Raw genomic sequence first — 22976 nt, 5'->3', positions numbered from 1 at the left:
ATTTTCCCTGTGAAATTTCCAGAGGCATCTATCTTGGATAAGACAGTAGTCATAGGGAACTCCAAATGAGGGCTGTTTACATACATGTCATGTGACATAATCACCAGTAACACTCCGTATTTTCAGTGGGACCAAATGAAGGCTGAGGGCATCATAATTTAGTATCTCTATATTCTAATTAGCATCTTCACACTTAAAACTCACACCTACATCTCAGGCCTCAGACAAGTCAGTTCTTGTGTCTGTGCCTTTACTGCCTGGGTGTCTTTAAAATGCTACCGAGACATTTTTGTCGAAGTCTCTACAGCCCATCTCTCTTGGTGTGTTATGAATAAGTGTCTGCCCCAGGTCAAGAGAAAAGGGTTGTGAAGCTGACACAAATGGAAGTAGGAGTTTTGGCTGGATCATTTTTTTAAATGCAAAAAACCAAAGCAACTGGGCACAATCAAATCCCAGCAAGGAAAAATAAACATCAGAAAGAGTAATTTCTTCCCTATTCTGGCTGCTGAATAGTTTTCAGCTCAAGAGGGCCTAATTTCAAAAGCTATTACAATTTTTTTTTTAAATCAAAAGCCATTACAATATAAAAGAATTCCTATCCTTATAATAATGCTGAGATAGCAGGTCCCCCATTTCATTGAATCTGAGATGCCAATTGCTGGAACATTGCACAAAGAAGAGAGAGCTCCTATAAACTAAGGCTTGCCAAAAGCTGTAAATCCACCCCAAGCTCCAGACCTTCAGTTGGGGAAAAACAGGCATGTTTAAGGATGAAATATGGTAATATCATCTCTGTAATAAAATCAGAAAAGAAATGCTGACAAATGTGAAACAGCTTCTGTAAGTGTAGTATCCCAAATGCAAAGTCCATTTATACTGCCTTGTAAATACTGCCCATTGGGACCACAGAGTGAAATATAAAGCAGCTGGCATGACATACAGTTGTGTCTTAACTATTAGTTTCTTATATAGTTTCAAAAAAGTTACGTATTGCTTATGTGTCATTTTTTGCGGTAACCTAAAACATTTTAATGTAAATTTGAAAACCGGGAAGATGGGTTACTGTTTAGACAACCAGAAGAGATGCACGTTAAATTAATCATCACAGATCTGCTATGTAAGACGAGTCTCGACCACCTTAATGCCAAATTCTCACCACCCAGTCAGGTGACAAACTGAACAGGTTACTCTTCAATAAAGAGAACATGCACTTTTGCCTTCCGAGAAGACAGAATTCAATACTGTGATTCTTACAAATAAACATCTTTAAATTGTAAATCAGGAATCACTGTAATATTAAGTTAAAGGCAATTGGTAACTGATATAAAAAGATCTAGCCTCAGCCTCGATATCAGAATGTAACACAAGTCTCATAGGACGCAGTTCAGGTCAGATTCCTTATCTTCATCCTTATGACGATGACATCAATTTTTCAACTTGAGGATTCCTTGACATTACTATCTTGTGGGGGTTTTCCTCTCTTCAGGGGGGTTACTAAGAGCTGATATTCACCAAATCAAGATAATTTCAAAAATCTTTTTAAAATATGTTTTTATTGATTGTTATTTTATTTATTTATTGAGAGAGAGAGGAAAGAAGAGGGAGAGAGGGAGAAACATTGATGTGAGAGAGAAACAATCGGTTGCCTCCTGCACGCACCCAGACTGGGGACTGAACTGGAAACCTGGGCATGTGCCCTGACCAGGAATCAAACCACTGACCTTTTGGTACACGGGACAACTCTCAACCAACTGAGCCACACCAGCCAGGGCAATAATATCAATTTTTTAACAACAATCTAAGGCAAGATGCCCATTTTAGCCTCAGACTCAGCAACTGCATCTATATCTAATACAAAATTTTCTTTGTTTAAATAGCTTTTCCTTTTAAAATTCACATTGTTTCTCATCAGGTATGGCATTGAAAAGCTAAAATCTCAGAGCCTAGACAAGAAAACTCATGATGATAACCTTTCAGGAATGTTCAAATCAGTTACGACCACCTAAAGTCCTTAAAGCACAAAATACAGACTCTTTTTTAACAACATTTAACAACAAAGCAAAAGAAAATAAAACAAACTGGAAAATCAACCACAAAAAATACAGCAACTATTTCTTCTAAAATAGAAGCTTGCCCAGGAATTTCACATCAAATGCTTAAAAATAAAAAAGTGAAGGCTTTACAATGTTTCCTTTTCAACTAGATTTCTCTAAAGCTTAATGGCATCATTCAAAAGCAGACAAATAGGCCCAAGAGACAAAGGGAATTTTTCCATTCAGCAATGTTAGGTTATAATAATGCCACATACATCTCCAACCATCTATAATGAAAGGACTTTGGAGAAACCCAATCTGTGAGTAACCACCCTAGGAGGCAGTGTCCTCAAAGACGGGGTCTCGGTCTAGAACTGGCCTGTCTTACCTTCTGCATGTTTGGCTTGACACAGCGAACAAAGAAAGGATTAGAGGAGCTTAGCGTTGCCATTAAGGAATGCAGTGAGTCCTAACAGAAAGAAAAAAGAGTATATGTTGATTTAGTCTCTTAGTACGTCATTCTTTAAATTTCTCAGCACCTTAGACACTTATCAGAAACAAATTTTTAAGAACCCAATGTAAATCACAGGAATAGGAATAGTCATTATTTTTAATCATCTCATTCTAATATAAAATAAAGCAAAGATATTAGAATTCATTGTCACAGAAATGATTTCACAATACAGTATACAAAATTCATTTGTCACTTTCTTAAAATAGTTCCGTTAAAAAAAACTATTCCGTTAAATCAGCAAAAAAAGCATAGAATATTTCAGTGGTTAGCAGAGAAAACCTTAGGAGTATGCATTCTCCCACTAGAGTTATTTCTCCTGACTCATTATTTCCATCAAAATGACAGCCTCTACCAACCCTTCGCTGGTCTTGGACCTCCAACCTCCACTCTTACCTTCAAATCACCAGGCAGGTCAACCTTCTGTAATACTGCTTTCTTTCTTTTTTTTTCTTTCTAGTTTTTTTATTGTGAATTTTTAACATTTACCAAAGCAGACAGCGTGTAATGTATACTCACTCATCAGCTTCAGCTCATGGCTAATCCCATTTCCTCTGATCCCTGTCTCCATCCATACCACGCCCACCCCTTGTAGAAAAGCAAATCTGAGACAGTGCATCCCTTCATCCCTCGACATTTCAATATGTGCTATTAAAGGGTAATCACTTTAAAATATATATAGATAACCATGTCCATAGCATCATCCTAAAAAGATCTACTGTGAATTCCTAATGTTAACATTAAAAAGTGCAATTGTCTCAATCAAGCTTCATATTTAAACATTCGACTGTCTCACATTTCATTTTTAAATGCTCTGTTCTTTGAATTAAGAAGGCAAACAAGGTTCATGTATTGTAACTGGTTGATATGTCTTTTAAGTCTCTTTTAATCCATTGATTTCCCCCCTCCATCTCTCTTTTTCCTTCTTACAATCTTGCTGAGGAAACTGGGTTGTCTGCAACACTACATTGATTAGTTACTTCTCTGTTTAGAAAGCTTTAAGTTTTTCACAGATGACAATGTCCTGGCATTCATGGCCCTTCATATACTGGTACCAATTTAAGATCATACAGGGTGAATAGTCAGCTGGCCCATATCTATTCACAATCCTCCAGGGACAGGACTCATCACATTCCCGTCTCAGGAAACCTGCTGTCCTTGTCTCGACCTGGTAGGCCCACCCACTCTCTCCCATTTCCCTGATTCCTAGTCCAATTTAATTCCAAAATATCCACAAAGCCTTCCAAGACGACACCAATCTAGAAAAAGAAAGCTCCACTAAGCAAGTAAAAGCTAGGTTCTAGAGTCAGATAGACAAGCTTAATTCAAATCCTGTTCAATCTTCAGAGGGACTGAATGGGTCTCCATTTCTCTAAACCTCAGTTTCCTCATCTATAAAACAGGACAATAATATGTACTTCTAAGATTATGAGAGACGTGAACAAGAGAATGTATATAAAGTGATTAGCCCAACAACTGGCACATAACAAGTCTATATAATAAATGGTAGCTATTATTATTATATCCCATCTGTCCCCCATGTGATCGAGTTACCCAGCGCTGTGAGCCGTGCTGGGTGTATCTGGCTCATCACCAATCACACTGCACAACAGACCACACACAGACTCCCACCGATGCACCTAACTGAGTAAATGAGAGCCCCACGGAGGGCAGAGGTTCTGAATGTCTGCTGACTGCCGTGCCTCCGTTTCCCTTCATATTAGGATTAAGTTAGAAAGATGGTCACCATATGCTCTACCTCTAAACTGCATAAAAGGCTTAACATTTAAAATGAAAATGAAATGGTTCCTGATTTTCCCTGACTTTTAAACATCTTGACAAGGTAACCGACAATGACCTTATTTAAATATATATTTGGTTATTACTCTTAGTTATGATATTGTAAATATACCTGAGAAAAACACAAAAATCCAGACATAGGAAGAAATATACACTATTTTCAGATGATCATCTGAATACAAATCAGAGTGATCCCACACAGCCAAACACAATCCCACATGGCAATTCTTAAGAACTGCTATTTCATAATCAGAATAAGCAGCTATTTCTTTTTAATAACAACAACAAAAACTACATGTTTTCATCTGGCTCAGAAAAAAAGTGTATTTTATTTCTGGTTTAAAGGATGATATAAAAGAAAAGCACAGGCTCATGGAGCTCTTGCTCCTAATGCCTATTTTCAATTCCTAAATGACAATAACGACGAAGTCATCAAAGCCAGCAGCAGAGACTAACCTTGAACTGTGAGCTGACCGTGGGCCGCCGGTGTTTGCTTCCACATTTCAAGGTGTCCTGGTTATTGCGGCTTGAAACGTGTTCAAATAGGTCATAGATGAAGTCGAATCTGTGAGAGTGAAGAGCAGAGGACCATGAGGGGCACACACCCAATTATTAGGTGCTAGATGACTGTAATTAAAATGCATTTTCCCACTGACAGTAACACACCGAGGCCTGGAACAGCTAAGACAGCTTCCAAAGATTTCAAACCAACCACTGCCACAGGGCGTTAGGCACTGAAAAAAAATGTGGCTGCCTTCAGAGCACTAGAGTCTTGCAGAAGAACAGTGGCTTGTGATGAAAGTGACAGGCAGCCCAGGGTGACATGCCAGTTACGAGTGCTGTGCTTTCCAGAGCACCCCCTCAAGCTTCTGTAGCCTTGATTTCCCTGCCTGTAGCAGCGACACATTTGTTTTGCTCATCTCACAGTGTTGCAATATCCAATCAGTCAGCAATAGAAAGGTGCTGACTCTAGAGTGAGGGGCAGACTAGGGTTCAAATTCTGCCTCTGCTACTGCCTGGCTGTGTGACTGGGCAGGATGTTTGTCTCTCCAGGACTCAGTATTTCCATCTGGAAAATGGGGGTCATTTTACAATTTATCCCATAACTCTAGGTGAAATGAAATGTGAAAATGTACAAAAGGCTGAGCAGGGTGCCTGGCAGATGGTAAGTGCTGATGTTGGTAGCTGTTACTATTACTAAAAAGTTGTATAAGAATTCATTGTCCCTATTAATAAAATCAAAGGCTTCTCAATAACTTTTTATCTTCCTTGCATGGAAGTCGCTATGGGCTGTAAAGTGGGGGGCGGTTTGGTGGCTTCACTGAGACCAGGCAAGATGGGGACAACGTCTGGGCATCCACACCTCCTGAGGTGGTAATGCCAGCTCCTCCCATCAGTTCTCACTTGGCCCCAGCCCTTCTTCAGTTTTGTTCCAGGTGCTATGTCATGCTCGCTCTGTGAAGTTCTCCAACAGTGGTCTGAGCACTATGGAGAAAAGCTTTGGTTCCATGACAGTGTCACAGATGTCAAAGGTGAAAGAGTAGAGTGAGCCCAAGCCCCTCAGTTTGCAGAGAGAAACCTGGGGCTGAACCAGAAAGTTCTTTAGTCCAATCACAAAACCACTTTATGTGTGAGAGTGAATTGCCATCTTGCTGATCTCCACACCTGTGAGCTTCTCACTACAACAAAATGTTTCCATTTAACATCAAGACACTACTTTTATTTAAAGGTATCACTTTAAACCTAATAACTAAGAAACTGCTTTGGCAAATAACACGCTATGGTAATTTTTAAAATACTGCCATTTTTACAGGTCTAAAACCTCATCTAAAAGTAAAATGGTTGACCATGTTGTAAATAGGGAATCTTCAGATAAGAGAGTTAAAACACATCTAAAGACTGAACGCTTCCAATTCTGAGCTTCTAAGCTGACACCTTAGATGGGCGCCCTTCCGCTCAGGTGATATTATCTAAGTGACAGGGTGGCCACCTGGCCTTGACACTCCTAAAACGTTATTTAAACAACGTTTAAATAATTGGGCTACCTTCCTTCCTTACATATTAAAAATTTATTTCTGTTATAGATTCACTTTGGACCTGACACAGGTATTGAAAGCTTTAATGCAGGGTTATTTTCCTCCCTCTCTCTCTCACAAAGCCTCCTGGTTTAATATATACAAATAGCTAAACTCATCAACTATTGATTTAATGGTGTGAATTTACAATTCATGAGTGAATAACTGAATGTGTAATAAATTTATCATTTTAGCTGAATTAATATCTTTTTATTTTTCTTGACAGGCTTTACGCTAACTAGAGACAGAGAGGTGGTACAAACCCAAGGCTGAGATCAATTTAACAGCAGCTCTGAGCTTGTCCTGAAGAACATAGTCATACTGGTTAGGATCTTAGGTTCCTGAGCCAAGCAGACCAATTAAAACCAGTGGGATTATGGGCAAGTCACTTAACTGCTTCAAGTCTCAGTTTCCTCATCTGTATAACAGGATTAATAATAGCACCTAAACCATGGATTTGATGTTCTTATAGCACCTCATTAAATGGTAGTCACTGCTATTTGTGTATTTTATATCTCTTGGTCATTTTATTCCTTGCTAATGATGTCTTAGGGGGTAGGTTGACATACCGGCTTTCCCTTAGCAAGTTCAGAAGATCATCTCTAAAGGTATCCCTGTTCTTCTCCAAGATGCCCCGGACATCATACTGAACCTGGTTTTAAAAAACAAATGCGAGAAGGCAGACTTGATCAAAAGAGTAATTTCAGGTCATAAGAATGGAGACTCCCTTTAAAGAAAGACCCATGAGCCTGGCCAGAGTGGCTCAGCTGTTGAGCATCAACTTATGATCCAGGAGATCTCGGTTCGATTCCAGTCAGGGCACATGCCCGAGTTGTGGGCTCGATCCCCAGTAGGGGGCGTGCAGGAGGCAGTAGGTTAATGACTCTCTCATCATTGATGTTTCCATCTCTCTCTCTCCCTCTCTCTTCCTCTCTCTAAAATCAATAAAGATATATTTTAAAAAAGAAATACCCATGAAAAGAAGTCATACAATATATTTATGAATGGCCTCTGAAAGTACTATTTCTCTAAATACCAAATGGGCAAACGTCAATAAGGACCTTAATTAAGAAGTTACCTCTCCAGCGTAGTGTTTCACTCCAAAATTGTTGACTGCAACTCTGGGCTTCACGTAAAAGTGGTTATTCTAATAAAAAACAAACACAAATGCCTACTTTTACTTATTGATTTCCACTGAGCTCCAGAGAAAACTAACTATACCAGACAGTGAAAACAATTTCAAAACCGGTCATATATGAGACACAGCAGGTGATGCACTTAATGAAAACCATGTCCCTCTCATCTGTGTCATTACAGTAGATTAAAAATATAAAATTCTACACTCATAAACTAAACGTGGGCATACTGACAAACAGTTCCCAATGTATCCCTTTGGCTCATTTTAATTTAGTTCTAGCAATCAAAGAAGAACTCCACTGGTTTGAAATAAAAAAAATTAAATGTGGGAGGCATGCAGGGGGTGGGGGTGGGGGGCAGCACTGAAATATTTCAAATGCAATCTCAATCTGCAGATGTGCTATAAAGACACAACTAAGAAAAAATTGGCAGGTCTTGACATACAGCGTGTTGATTGTGTAATTTCTCCAATAAGGTGCTGTCCGTGGCTTGAGGAAAATGGCTTTCTTCATTGATAAGGGCCAGGAGACCAAGTTTCTAGAAGAGGGAAGAAAGGTTAAATGAATTAAAAGTTGAATGTATGCTTCAAAATATTTTAGACCTTCTTTCCTCTCCACTCTCTATCTAATAGGTGGTTAAAAGAAAAGGCACAGTAATTTCTTCATTGAAAAAATTAAGAATAATACTATGAAGAAATACAATAAATTTAAATTCCACATAAACACAACAGAATTGAACCCACCACAATTTCGCAGACAAAACTTTTACAACCGGCACTGGCAAGGCTTTGATGCTGACCTCAAGCCTACGTGAAGAGAACTTGCACGCTGCCGATCCTAAAATACTGAGCTCAAGGAGACAATAGTCTTATAGCAGCCAAGTATTTAAACCCAACCTTGCGCATTTACATTAATGTTTCCAAATGGTCCATTGTGTCCTGAACATTCACATCTTTGATGTGCGTGTTCACACAAGCTATTTCGTTCCCATAAATATGAATCAGCCCAGCTGGACACCCTTGGGACTGAAACGGCTCTTCCACAATACATTACCTTCTCGATCAAGTCCAGGCACTCGCCATTGTCTATCCAGTCAATATCTTCCCACACTAATCCTTCCCTGCAGAAAGGTTAAAATAAAAAGGGCTGAGCTATAGTAACACATAGCTTTAAAACTATCTAATGTAGTGGCTGATTTTTTAAAATCGAAACAGAATTCCATGAGCGCTTACCTGCTATATTCTAGTTGTTCTAAAGAAAAAATATGCTTGTTGAAATATTCCTGAAGTTTCTCATTTGCATAGTTTATATTGAACTGTTCAAAGTGATTAACCTAAGAGAAGAAACCATTAAAAAAGTACTTTTAGTGCTCTCACTATTATATGTAAAGGTGGAGGGGGGGGAAATCTGCAGAAAAAAGTTATCAGTGTTTGTTACAAAAGTTTTGTTGAAGATCAGCCAATAAGTGGATAGAAAAGAATTCATGTGTCCCACCTGTCGGAAGCATACCTCAAAGTTTTCAAATCCGAAGATGTCAAGAATGCCAATAGATTTAAAGTCGTCTTTGCCTTTGATCCTGCTGTTGATCTTCTTGATCACCCACGCGAAGCAGCGTGCATAAAGTGCCATGGCCAGGGAGTCTCTGCTGTCTACTGCCTGAGGGGGAGGAGACGTGGTCACTATTTCCTGGTGACAGGGCACAGCCCAGGCAGGCAAGGCCACCTGCCCACTGGGGAGTCCTTGGGAGACACATGCTAAACAGGGGTAGCACCCAACGTAGAGTAAATCAATACCATCTAGGAAAACATAGACTTGAAAGAAAGGATCAACTGGAGCTTGCTTAGTTACTTTATAGGTCTCACCAAGAATATCCTTAAATACTTAGTATAAGTATAAACCATTAAGTACTTAGTATATATTAGTACATATTTTTTTATTACTATCCTTACAAGAGTCCTCTGAAATAGGTATGATAATTATCCCTGTCTTACAGAGGAGGAAACTGAGGCACAGCGAACAAATCTCCCAAGAACAGATAGTAAAAGGTGGAGAGTCAGGACTCAAACTCAGGCCATCTGCAGCAGACAAAACCCTCTTAAAGACTCAGCTACACTGTCTCTTAGAAACAATTCAACAACCTTACCTATTCCCCTCCATGTGCATAACAATTTTGATTGTGAACCAAACTCATTTGAATGGTCTGTTGTAGTTACTTATTTGATTCAAAGCCATGGATCTGAAAACCCAGGAGTGTCATTTAAAACAAGTTTGATAACAAAACTCATGTACCTGCTGAACATTGAGAGGCGTGAGGATCTCTTCCCCCCTGAGGAACATTGATCTCTGGGTCAGGGCGTCCGTGAGCTGCGTCGGGTCCAGCCCAAGTAACTCTGCAGACCTGCCCAAGGCTGGAAAGGAAGAAGACAAGCATGGGCGCCCGGCCCCGAGAAGGACGGGGCCACGGGCCACGGGCCACGGGGCCACGGGACCCCGGGGGGAAAGCTAATCACATACTGCAACACGTTAAGGCAGAAAGCATCCCTCAGTCCCTCAGGCGCAATTCATGGACTGCACATTTTATTGTTAAGTTATTCATTCCTTTATCGAGCCCTAGGTTAGTAGCAAAGAACCTGGTGCTTGGACCAAGTGTAGCCCGGAGACCCCAAGATTAGGGGGGTTCCCCAAGACCCTGTCGGAGGCTTGTGAAGTCATAACTATTTTCAATAATAATAATACTAAATGCTACTTGCTTTTTTATTCTCATTTCCGCACCAGTATACAGATGATTTTTCCAATGGCTACATGACCTGAGATATCTCATCAAAATAAATGCAAAAGCAGGTGTGAGAACCCAGCTGGCCTCTATTATATTACATATTAAAGAAACTTGCAAAAATGTAAGACATTACTCTTCTCACTGTTTTGGTGAGGTTTTTTTGGAAAATAGTCTTAAATAAAAATATTATATTTTAATATGAAAAGGGTTTGTTATGGTCATTTTGGAATTTTTTTTAATGCCTGTCTTAATTCCTAATGTTATAAACATCAACAGATAAGACTCACATTTTTAAAAGAAGCTCTCTGGGGTTCTCCATGATGCTAAGATTATTACAAGGTGCTGGGACCAAAGGTTTGAGAACCACTGACCTGCAGCACTGGGCTCCTCCAGAGCCATTTGTACTCTAGCTCATCAAGTTCCCAGCCTCCACGCCCCCGTATATAGCTTCCATCAGAACAGTTTAAAAACAAATACATAAACCACTCCAAGAAAACGACCACTGACAGAGCTATGCGCACATTAACTCGTTTAATCTTGCCAACGCATCTCGGAGGACTGCAGGGACAAGCAGCTGCTGGTGTTAGGGGACAGATAACCCGGGAAACAGCTCGAGGCAGCGCAGGCTGCGGATCAAGCATCTGGCCTGAAAACTACCATCCCACGCATCACACTACCCACCACCCAACAGCCACGGAAAACTACGGCGACACTGCCCCGGCTCGGCCCATTTTTCCTACATCTCCTCCTCATTCCTCGGCTTTCCTCTTCTTCGGCCCACTTTCCCTTTCTTCGCAGGGGCAAGGACACAGCCACCATCCCCCGGGGGGGTGGGGCCCCTGCGCCAGCGGACAGTGCAGAGCAGTACAAAGTTCTGGGGCTCTTTACGTCGGGTCAGAGGGCTCTTTCTGCAAAAGGCCAGACGCTCACTATTTCAGGTCGAAATTCCCTACGAGGAAAAAGCCAAGGAAGGAAGGAAGGAGGGGCCGGGGAGGGAGCGGCGGCCTTACCCGTTTTGAAGGAAACCTGCGCCCCGCCGGCAGTGATAAACTCGATGTTCCCCAGATGCAAGATGCCAGCCAGCAACCTCAACACCTCCCGCACCTCCTCCTTGCTGAACTGCATCACCCCCATCGCCGTCTGCAAGGAAAGCAACGTGTTTCCTTTTTTATGGTGTTTTTTATCATAATAAAGAAAATGGAAAAAAATGCTCAGTGCTCAATAAAACTATTAGGTATTGTTCTAAAGGGCAAGAAGACAAGAAATAGATGCATGACCACTTTTAGGTGATGAAGACTTTACACAGGTACACAGAAAAGGATATGACGTTAACAAATGTAGGACGCTGAGAGACCCCAATCGCTGAAATAAAATATGTGCCTAATGTACAAGCCTCCTAGTTATGCCACAGAAAATGACCTAGGAGAGTCACAATAATGACAGTGACAAAGAAAGACTTTCTTCTACAGATATCAAGGCATAATGGGATATTTCTTTTATTACACATAAAAAATCAGGGGGGGCATTTGGGAGAGGTAAGACTTCATTAGAGTCCTCCAGGGTAAACTCGGGCTTGTCTTCCTGGTTATAAAAGCAGCAGGGACCCCAGGAGGGAGAGTAAAATTCTGGCAGGAACTCTACAGTTGGGAGAGTCTCTTGATCTTTTCATAACAGGTACTGATGGAACTATGAATGCATCTGGGTCTATCTCCCCAAGATGTTCATCACATCTCTAGTTTTCACTTCTTCAAAAGGTTTGTAAGGTGTTATCGTGGTCTCTGGATAGTAAATGGAACTTAACATAATGCTGTTTTGGGAAAAATAAAACTAAACAAGCACTTACTATAGGGGCTTTGTTCCCAGCAAGTATCTAAACAACTTTAGCCAGGTGTCTTCTCAATCATATCTAAGATTTGCACATTTCCTATTGGGATTTAGGAGCCATACCCATGTCAGAAATACTGCCCCCCCCCCCCCCCCCCAAACACACAACTGAGGACAGAACTGGCGACAATACTGCTGAAAATGACCTACAAGGAGGACTTGGACCTGAAATCACTGCAGTGACCACAGGACACGGGGAGAAGGAAACCATGCACCACTTTGAAGCAATAGAAATGGCCAAAGGAAACAACTGGAGATTTTTAAATGTGACACGTATCATTTCTTTACAAGGAAAAAACAATGAAGCTGAAACAAAGGGCAAAAACAATAGGGAAACAGAATTAAAAGAAACAAATGTAAGGGAAAGAGCAAGAGCTATACTGGGAGATACACAAGCAACAAAACTAAAATAGGCCCTTCTTACAGAGGAAGTGCAAATCCACAGAGAATATTTTCCTTCGCAGAAACGAAACATGAGCCAATTAAAGAAAATCGGAGATCACATCTATTAAATTAGCAAAACATTTCTGAAAGATTAACCTAAAGTTGGTGAAACTGGGCTATTTTGGCATTGACCATTAGTACTATAAGAGTATAATCTTTTTGGAAAACAAGATTATGTGGCAGCACTGTGCTGGGCCACATGGGTACACAATCTTACAATGTTCAGAGAGGCCAAGGCACTTTCCCAGGGTTGCACAACCAAGATTCAAAGTCAGGCTTAACAGTCCAAAGTCCAGGAACTTATTATCTATTCAACTTTATTACTTTCCAAGGACATTAAAAAAAGAAAGAAATCTCCCGGGTCATCTCCCATACCTTCAATGATGATAATTTGTTCCAAGGAAAATGTCAACAACAATAACGTTTTGTAAAATTTCACTACAGTGTTGTCTTAACACTTTCAGAGAAAAAGAATTCTAATATCCTATAATTAGACAAGTAAAACAGTAAAGTTAGAATAGTGTATAGGTTTTTAAAAATGTTTTTATTGACTTTTTTAGAGGTAGGGAGAGGGAGAGAGAAACATCAATGTGAGAAGGAAACATCACTCAGCTGCCTCCTGCACGCCCCCTGCTGGGGATCGAGCCCACAACCCAGGCGTGTGCCCTGCCCGCAATCAAAGCAGAGACTTTTTGGTGCCCAAGACAATGCTCAACCAACTGAGCCACACTGGCCAGGGCTAGTGTATAGATAAAGGAAATTCTAAGCATCATATAGAAACATGATGATATTTTGCTTTAAGCAAAAACTAAAAATTATATTTTTTAACTATAACTAATAAAATCAGGATGTGAAGAGAACTTCAAAAATAAAAGTATTTTAGTGTGGGCAGGCTTATAAACACTGTGCTCTATCATGTCCTTCCATGCTGTTGACATATTTTTTAACAACAAATGAGATTATTAATGGGTGAATGGATACACAAATTGCTCTCTCATGGGCTACTACTTACTATAAAAAGAAATGGATTGTGTTACGTGGGGTGTGGATGAGTGAAAGAAGGTAGACACAGGAGAATACATTCTGTGCGATTTCATTTACACAAAATTCTACAAAAAACAAGTCTATACTGTGTACAGCGACGGAAAGATCAGTGGTTTCCTGGGGTTGGGGTGGGGTAGCTGGATTGCCCTGGTAGGAGCACAAGGAACTTTTAGGGTGTAGAATTGCCCTTCATGTTAATTGTGGTTGTGTAAATTCAAAATTAATGAAATGTATACTTTAAATGGGAGCATTTTATTTTATGTGCATTGTATCTCAATAAAGTTGATTACAAAAAAGAAAAAGACCATGAATTATTTAATGAAGGGTGAGAAGAATCATTTCATGGGTACAAACAGAAATTGATGCAAAAATAAGAAGTTATTAGTCAAGTGTTTATCAATAAAAAAGGCCTATGGAAAAATAATTATTCAAATGTACTTATTCTAGAGGCAAAGAAACATGGCTGAGAAATACAGAACAACCTATTATGTTCGAGACTTTAAAACAGTGGTCAGGATCAAATCAGACATCAGCAAAATAATTACAAAGCACCTACACTGTGCAATAGTATTTTCTTTTTCTATGATGAAAATTTTCCTCATATTATGACACATTCAATACTAATTTATAAAAATGTTCTAAGCTCTTCTTAGAATGACCACAGAAATGAAAACCTGCATTGTTTTAAGTCACCTACCTGGACTTTAAACATCACTAAAAGAAACAAGATTTTTGAAAACTCCGTTTAGAGTAGCAGAAAATTTCAAACTGTCAAATGAAAAATATCAAAAGGTGACCTATGAAAAATTCTTGGTTAAGTACTGAGAATACATACAAAGATTATACGTGGAGATACGAAAGCAGAAGGATAAAAGGTGCTTACTTCATTAATAAATTTGTGACTTCTTTACTTTCAAGTCTAATTCCAAGTGAATTAATTAGTGAGAAGTGTGGTGATAAGTGGTAATTGCATTAATCACCCCATGGGGAAATTTAATGGCTGCAACCAATTATCGCCCGAGTGGGTGTGGGTGCCAAAACTGCTAGCCTGAGCCTCCATCCATTGTCTCTTACTGTCCTATTTACGATATTTTTAGTAGCAATCTCCACCCTCTGGCAAGAGTAGCACTTTAAGGTTTATTATAATTATCTTATTTTCTCAACAATAGGGCTCAAGACTTAAAAAAAACAAAAAACCCTGGGAAATTCTCAGTATAGTTCAGAAACGCTAAACAGCAATTTAGTTATAAAGCTGGCAAGAAGTTAGACAAAATATTTTCAATAAAGTCTTAATTAAGCCCATAAAAATTAAATGTTTGTGAAAGTGTGTGGGGGGGAGCAAGGGTGACAAATATGTGATATGGTCCCAACCATTAAGAACTGAAGGAAGCTAGGTTGTCCCACTAGAAAGAAATAGAGAAGAGCGGAGAATTGAGGGTAGTTTATTGCCAAAAAGGTGCATCTGCTCAGGGTCTCAGAAGTCAGCTATGAAAGGCTCCATTCAAGAAGGCAAAGGGACCACACATTAACCTTGAACAAATGCTACGACAGAAATGGTGGAAGCTATTCTGGCCATAGTCAATTATTACAATAATTTAATCATTTACTATGTAATGTTATGTTATAGCAAGGCCATACGATGCTATTTTATAATATAAAATTTGCTTAGGCTCCAAAGTTTTCCATCACTGAAAGAGACTGTTTCCAAGCTTGGCAAAATCAAGGTTATCAAGTCAGCCCTTTAAATTTTCATAAAATCTGACTCAATAAGGCATGAATGTGTGTATATGTATACATGAGCTCACACCATTAAAAACCCATGGACATGACCAGTAAGGCCGATATGGTGAGGAAGTCCCAGAGTGGCCCATGGCCAGGAACACTGTAAAATATTCAATACTGTGGAGTAAGAAAATAATAAGATTATGGCTCAAAGATTTGCTGTATCTCACACACATTTCATCAGCCACCACCCTGGTGGGTCAATGCAGGTGACAGAATAAATTAGTTGTTACTATTGACTTGAAATAGCTTTTCATCCTGACAGATCAATTAAGAGGCAATTTGAAAGGCTGCATAAAAAATAGCCATGAAATTTAGCAGGTCACTGTCCCTGACCCAGGAAAATCTAGGTCTCCCTAAAACTGCTCAGGATACAGGTACTTGTTTATATCAATGTCACAGGTACTTACTTATATTAATGGCATCAGTTGATGCCAATGATGAATTCTAAAAATACATGAATTCTCAATGAAATAAGCAAAATTCTTAAAAGATTCTATTGCCTGAGTACATTGACATTGAAGCTGATAAAAAAGAAAAGTGACTTTTTAGTAGCTACAAATGAACACCAGCCCTGGCCAGATAGCTTAGTTGGTTAGAGCATCGTCCCAATATGCCAAGGTTGCAGGTTCAATCCCGGTCAGGGCACATACAAGAATCAACCAATGAGTTCATAAGTAAGTGGAACAACAAATTGATCTCTCTCTCTCTGAAAAAAAAAAAAAATCAATTTAAAAAAAATGAATTCCAGAGGTCACATATTCCTACGTATTTACAGAAGCAAATTCTCTCCATTAGCACCTTAACACACTCTACAGACAAATGTCCTTGAGCCCCAACAGAATGTGGTCCCTTTCCTTCCTTCAATCCCCAAACCTCTGGGAAAAGGAGCTTTATGGAATTCAAATATGAAGATAAAAATTTAAGTGGTATTTGCTGTTGGAAGGAAATATTGTGACAAATTACATAAAAAACAGCAGTGTGATCTGTTCCGGTTGTTTTCAGCAGAACGCAGGATTATGTGGTTTGCTCGCTCTGTCTCCCCAGTGCCTGGCACACAGCAGGTGAACATACAAAACCAACTCCAGCCAGAAGAGTGTGGTGTCTTCTTAATCATTTCTGTGTCACTCCTGGTTACAGAGTGCTGCTCAAGGCAGAAAGATGGGCTGGCTGGTACTGATAATGATACTTATATTTCTATATTATAGAATTATGATTTTTAGGAATATAATCACAGTATCATTATAAAGTTGACATTTGTTGTAAAATTGTAACGGAGAGAATGATAAAGACTAAAATACAATCCTAGAATTCTGCTTCATGAGGTAACATTTTTAGTATACTGTGTTCCAATATTTTTCTGTGTATACAATTGCTATATGATGCATATAAAGGGTGGGGCAAATGTAGGCTTACAGTTGTTGGTATGGAAAACAATACAATCATTAATAAATAACAATACAAGAATAAACTGTTTTGAGTACTCACCACTGTAAACCTACTTTTGCCCCACCCTGTATATATAATGCTTATTTAAATAAAGATTATAGTGCTGCATCTTGCCTTCCTCACTAATGTAATAAGCAAGTTTTCCATACTATTAAATATACTTGAGTATGTGTTTTGGTTGCTGCAGTGGATCTTACTTTATGGATATAACAAGTTATTTAAGCCATTCTCCAATTCATTATTTTGTAGGTTTAGGGGTAAAGAATCTTATTTTTTATAGAAAAGAATATCTTTCCTCCTTTCTGAAAAGCTGCTCATTTATTTTCATTTCTTTTTTGACTACATGGCTCAGAACTTCCAGAAGTAGTGTCAATAAGAAAAATCACATGTTCCTGATTTCAACAAACACCAGCTAAGCAGTCGTTGACATTTCTGATGGGTCCATACTAAAAGGTAAGCGCACAGTAAATATTAAGGATCTATCAATAGAATACTTAAAAGTTTGTTGTTTACACTCATGAAGCCAAATACATGTATACATTTTCCTTCCTTTCTAGAAAACAAAGCCTTTCATCATAAGACCAAATTTCAAATGTCAAAACCTATCATTTCAATTTAAAAATAAAAGCTAGCAATCACTGAAACTGGGACAGGCTCCAAAAGTTAACTTGCAGCTAACAGAAAGAACGAGCAGTTCTGAATCAGAAAATGCTGCCCCAAGAGGAAAGCCACCAGAGCCCTTCTCCACTCAGGCCAAGGGCAGGTGGGATGCCCAGCGCCCCCTAGCGGCCAGCTGGCTAACCGGTTTCACCTGCAGTGAACCGACCGGGATAATTATGAGTGTCTGTCACCAGGAACAACATCCCTCTATCACAGAGCAGTGTTGGCCAACTTCCAGAAAGAAGCAGAATATTCTGTTGAGAATTTTGGCATCTATGTTCACCCAGGATATTGGCCTGTAATTCTCTTTCTTTGTATTATCTTTGTCTGGTTTTGGTATCAGAGAAATGCTGGCTTCGTAGAATGAGTTTGAAAGTATTTCTTCCTCTTCAATTTTTTTTTAATAGTTTCAGGATAGGTACTAATTGATCTTTAGGTAGAATTCCCTTGTGAAGACCTCTGGTCCTGGGCTTTTGTTTGCTGGGAGTTTTTTTATTACTGTTTCAGCTTCGTTGCTAGTAATTGGTTTGTTCATATTCTGTTTCTTCCTGGTTTCATCTTGGAAGGCTGTATGTTTCTAAAAATTTATCCATTACCTCTACATTGTCATCACAGCATTTTTTAATGACCCTTTGTATTTCTGTGGTGTTGGCTGTAATCTCTCCTCTTTCATTTTCTGGCTTTATTTGTATTCTCTCTCTTTTCTGCTTGATGAGTCTTGCTAGAGGCTTGCTAATTTTATTTACCCTCTCAAAGAACCAACTCTTAGTTTCATTAATCTTTTCTACTGTTTTTATTGTCTATTTCGTTTCTGCTTTGATCTTTATATTTCCTTTCTTCTGTTTACTTTGGGTTTATTTACAACAGCCAAGATAGGGAAGCAACTAGGTATCCACTGATAGATGAGTAAAGAAAATGTGGGGGGTGTGTATATACACACACACACACAGGAATATTATGCAGCAACAAAAAAAAGAATAAAATCTTGCCGTGTGTGACAACATGGATGGATCTAGAGGGCATCATACTTAGTGGAAAAGTCAGAAAGAGAAAAACAAATACCATATGGTTTCACTTAGGATGTGGAATCCAAAAACAATACAAACAAACAACAAAATCAGACTCACAGAAACAGAGACCACAGGGATAATTACCAGAAGGGGGGAAGGGGAATACAGTCAATAATATTGTGGTAAGTTTACATGGAGATAGATGATTATGAGAATTAGCAGGGTGATAACATTGTAAGATAAAAATGTTGAATCACTATATTGTACACCTGAAACTAATATAAGCAATATAAGACTGCATATCAAGTATACTTAAATAAAAATAAATTTTAAAAAAAGAAGAAAAAATAAAGCAAAATAGAAAAAATCCTGAGACAGGTCTTTTTTGCAACTCAACAAAAATAAGAATGAGTTTTCATATTTATTCTAACACAAGATCTTTCAGCAAAGAGAGTAATTCAGTAAATGAATTGTGAATGGAGAAAATTTGAGTAATGAGGACAGTTTAGGGAACCAAAATAAAATTGGGAAAGAAAAAAAAATACTGTTCTCAGACAGTGGTGCAAATGCAATTACTTCTGTTTTTATTTTAGAAAATTTTGGAAACAGAAAATAAAGCCTGTCTTTTTAAAATTTATTTTACTTTTTGGTCACTCCTTATAAGGAAAAATAAGAAAGTAACTTACAATAACTTCCCTAAAGGACTCCTGATCACTGATTGTCTTGTCTTCTACACATCTGGATTGATTCAAGTAGTGGTAGTTTTCTGGCGCAGATAAATAAAATTCTTCTACAAAAGGCAAAGAAAAACATAACATCAATACCTGGCTGGCCGAATCTCAGTTTTCATTTTGTGATGTTAAAATCAAGTACATAAATAGTTCTGTGCTAATAGTCCCCTATAAGATAAAGTCCTCTCTTAATCATCAGATACGGGAAATAGAAAGAATTTAATGAAACTAAGTGGGATGGTAGATAATGTTACTGAAAAAAAAATCGACGAGTATCCTGTTTTGATTGTTTTCTCTTAAAAATCGAATGTTCAGAAATTAGTTTTATTCGGGTGTAGGTTCAAAGTAAAACCGGTTGTAATACATTATATATATTTTCATAAATATTCTTTAAATCAGAAGAGCACCAAGATTCCAAAAACAAACACAAAATTTAAGATTTCCCTATTGATGACTTTCCCTGTGCATTATTTGGCTGTAAAAGGAACTCAGTATCGTTCGATATTCTCATACATTTGGCATCGAGTGGCGGAATATCAACAAAGTCCAAAGAGACGCCTTCTGGCGTGGGCGGGTTTACAGGGAAACCAGCGGCCAGCAGTCCCCTCTGCTGCTCAGCCGCCTGCTCACCTCTCTGCTCCCGCTCCAGCCCTGCCAGCAGTGCATAGAATATGTGGTAATTCCTCTCCCCAGGATTCTGCCTCACTACTCGGTTCTGCGGAAATAAATCAGATTTCTATTCAGAGATGCTTCCCCTGCTTAATGAACACAAACCAATAATTTCCGAAAATTGTGACTGTGACAGAAAATGTGAATTAAATCATGTTTACTTACTTTTTCTAATAAATCTTCATGTGAAAAGCAATGGCAAGTCAAGGAACAAAACCAGGATATGACCCACTTAATTAGTCTTTAATTTTCTGTTCTGTTACCCAGATAATGACAATGGCCCATTCCTCTGACACTGAGACGTCCAGAGCCAAAAGATAAGCCCTCAAAGCACACACTATCTCACCTAAATCCAATTTCAAACATGACCCGTGGCACCCTACGACGTGCCAAACGATTTGGCAGAATTTATTTCAAACAACAAACAGCTGATGTTTGATCATGAATCCATTTTTTTCAGATTATGGACATGATATCAGAGATTTCCAAAAGAAAACTGGTTCTTTATCTCCTAGAATAACTGATAGGCCATTCATAGTCATCTTAGAGCAATAACTAGGTAGGAAGAACCAGATAGAAATGTTTTATTTACATTCTTCACCTGTCCTTATGATAAGAACAGTTTCTACCTGTGGAGTCGAATACTGTAGACAAAAAACTAAACGAAACAGGATACAATCTACAATCCTCCCGCCCTGAATGTTGCCCTTCTGGCAGATGCTCAGCTGAACAAACTTCCCGAAGCGACTGGAGTTGTTGTTGTAGACGGTCTTGGCGTTGCCGAAAGCTTCCATGATGGGGCTGGAAAGAAGTCAGGACAGCGGTGAGTGTCAATGAGGGTAGCTCTAAACACAGCAAGGACGCTCCCCGCGAAAGTCAGAATACACAAGGCCAAGGGCAGTCTGAAATCGGAGGACCAACATTGGGTGATTACATTCCCTTAGAGAAGAGCCAGACTCTCCAAGCACCTGCTGCAATGGGTTTATTGGGGACATCCACCTTGAAGGAGAGCTCTCACGGCTGGTTGTGCGGGTACAGGATGCCATACAGAGCGAAGGAGGCCACGACACCCGTCCCTGCACAGGTTAGCTTGGGCTTATGTACACCAGCCAGGGGCTGCACAGAAAAAGCCCCTATTGCAATTCCAGGGACTGAAAAAGTCCAGTCCTGAAAATTCTGCCCATTTGTTGTATGTCCTGGGAGCAACTCATTTAGCTTCTTTGGGTCTTCTCTAACTTTAACATGTGGTTAGGCTAGATCAGGGGTCAGTGAACTTTTTCTGTAAAGGAGCAGATAATAAATATTTTTGGATTTTTCGGGCCATGGGGTCTCTGTTGCAACTACTCAGCTCTGCCGTTAGAGCTTGAAAGCAGCTATAAATGATCTGTAAACAGCCCAGCTGGCATAGTTCAGGGGTTGAGCATCGACCTATGATCCAGGAGATCATAGTTCAATTCCTGGTCGGGGCACATGCCCAGGTTGCTGCCTCGATCCCCAGTGGGGGCCGTGCAGGAGGCAGCCGGATCAATGACTCTCTCATCATGGATGTTTCTCTCTCTTTCTCTCCCTCTCCCTTACTCTCTGTAAAATCAAGAGACATATTTTTAAAAATTTTAAAAAAGATCTGTAAACAAATGAGTGTCTGTATTCCAATAAAATTTAATTTATAAAAACAGGCTACAGGGGGGAGATGAAAACATTCAGGAGATGAATGGTGGAAATGGCTGCAGAGCAATGTGAATGTACCTAATGCCACTGCACTGTACACTGAAAATGTTTCAAGTTATAAATTTTATGCAATGTATATTTTATTACAATTAAAAAAATAAAGTTTGAATGCTAAAAAGCCAAAACCAAACCAACCAAAAAAAAAAAACAAAAACCACCAAAAACCGGCTGCAGAATATAGACTAAGTTTGTAGACTCCTAGATTAATTTCTAAATAATAGGATCTATGAAGTCCCTACAGATTCTAAAATTTTGTAAGGCACAAATCAGACACTGGGTAACTGCATATTTTAAAGAAAATTCCAGATGATACCTCCCCACTCAGCCCTCTTTCAAGTCATGAGGCTCACTGGCATCAAACAGATCAGTGATCTTCTGCCACACGAAGCTATAAAAATGCCCCCTGCTTACATGGCACTTCTAGAAGGCAGAATGCGGAACAGGAGCTCACTCCTCTCCACGCTGAGACCCCTGTCACTCAGGGGCTGGAGGCTGACATTTCCACTGATAACAAGGCCTCCCAAAAGCTAGTCAAGGACTCGGGTAGAAGGAGGCCTCCCCAACTCAAACCTGGCCCACGGGTGGCTGCTTGGGTTATTAGAAATCGCTATGTGCATGTCAAGACTTCTCCTTGAGGAAAAAGAAAGAAAGAGAGAACACAGACCCACTAGTTTTAACTCTTCCTTAGGCTACACGGTGAGGAAAGTGAACCCTATTAGCTGGAGACAAGGAACACAAGGAAGAAATACCTGCTTTCAAGAATGGCTTGCTCAACACAGGATGTCTTCTCCTTCAAAGAAAGTTCCAAAGACTGTTGGCTGATGACAGATAAAAACTTGAGGATCAACTTGGTGCTTTCAGTTTTACCTGCCCCGCTTTCACCGCTGAAAGACAAAAGGCAGAAGTTTGTGCTTCTAAGTATCAATTCTTTTACAAAAACCACCTTGGCCAATGTCATTGCAATCTGTCCTCTGAACAAATGCTGAAAGGTGGAGACAGCTCAAAATGCCTGTTTCAAGAGCTGAGTTAAATGAAAGCAGAAGTCCTTTGTCCCGCGGGCCACAAAGGGCACAGGAGATCAACAGAACTACCTTTGCTAAGGTTCGGTTATGAGATGGACAGTGCCTGTCGCGGGAGGGAAGGTCTACACCCTGGACACCTCCATGGTGCCAGGCTGGTCGCCAGCACTCAGGGAAAATTTGTTAAATGAATAGGCACATTAACATGTTTCTGGGGAACTTAAA

At 39.5% G+C, this 22976-nt stretch overlaps 1 protein-coding gene across 1 annotated transcript in view; it reads right to left on the bottom strand.

The window, feature by feature from the left end:
* Positions 1–22976, bottom strand: part of MYO10 (myosin X) — a 179996-nt gene that overhangs the window by 59544 nt on the left and 97476 nt on the right. Inside the window, exons 5-19 of the mRNA XM_087815337.1 lie at positions 22482–22616; positions 20681–20805; positions 20170–20183; positions 19966–20050; positions 19291–19394; positions 11342–11471; positions 9845–9963; positions 9065–9211; positions 8788–8888; positions 8609–8675; positions 8001–8093; positions 7498–7566; positions 6989–7071; positions 4801–4909; positions 2422–2502 (exon numbers count right to left, since the gene is read on the bottom strand). Coding sequence (XP_087671463.1) covers positions 2422–2502; positions 4801–4909; positions 6989–7071; positions 7498–7566; positions 8001–8093; positions 8609–8675; positions 8788–8888; positions 9065–9211; positions 9845–9963; positions 11342–11471; positions 19291–19394; positions 19966–20050; positions 20170–20183; positions 20681–20805; positions 22482–22616 — 1462 coding nt within the window. The remainder of the gene's footprint in view (positions 1–2421; positions 2503–4800; positions 4910–6988; positions 7072–7497; positions 7567–8000; positions 8094–8608; positions 8676–8787; positions 8889–9064; positions 9212–9844; positions 9964–11341; positions 11472–19290; positions 19395–19965; positions 20051–20169; positions 20184–20680; positions 20806–22481; positions 22617–22976) is intronic.

The sequence above is a fragment of the Miniopterus natalensis genome, chromosome 3 (assembly GCF_054644295.1).
Source record: "Miniopterus natalensis isolate mMinNat1 chromosome 3, mMinNat1.hap1, whole genome shotgun sequence".
Taxonomy (NCBI): Eukaryota; Metazoa; Chordata; class Mammalia; order Chiroptera; family Miniopteridae; genus Miniopterus; species Miniopterus natalensis.
The sequence above is the reverse complement of the archived record's forward strand: the minus strand, read 5'-3'. Positions and strand labels throughout refer to the sequence as shown.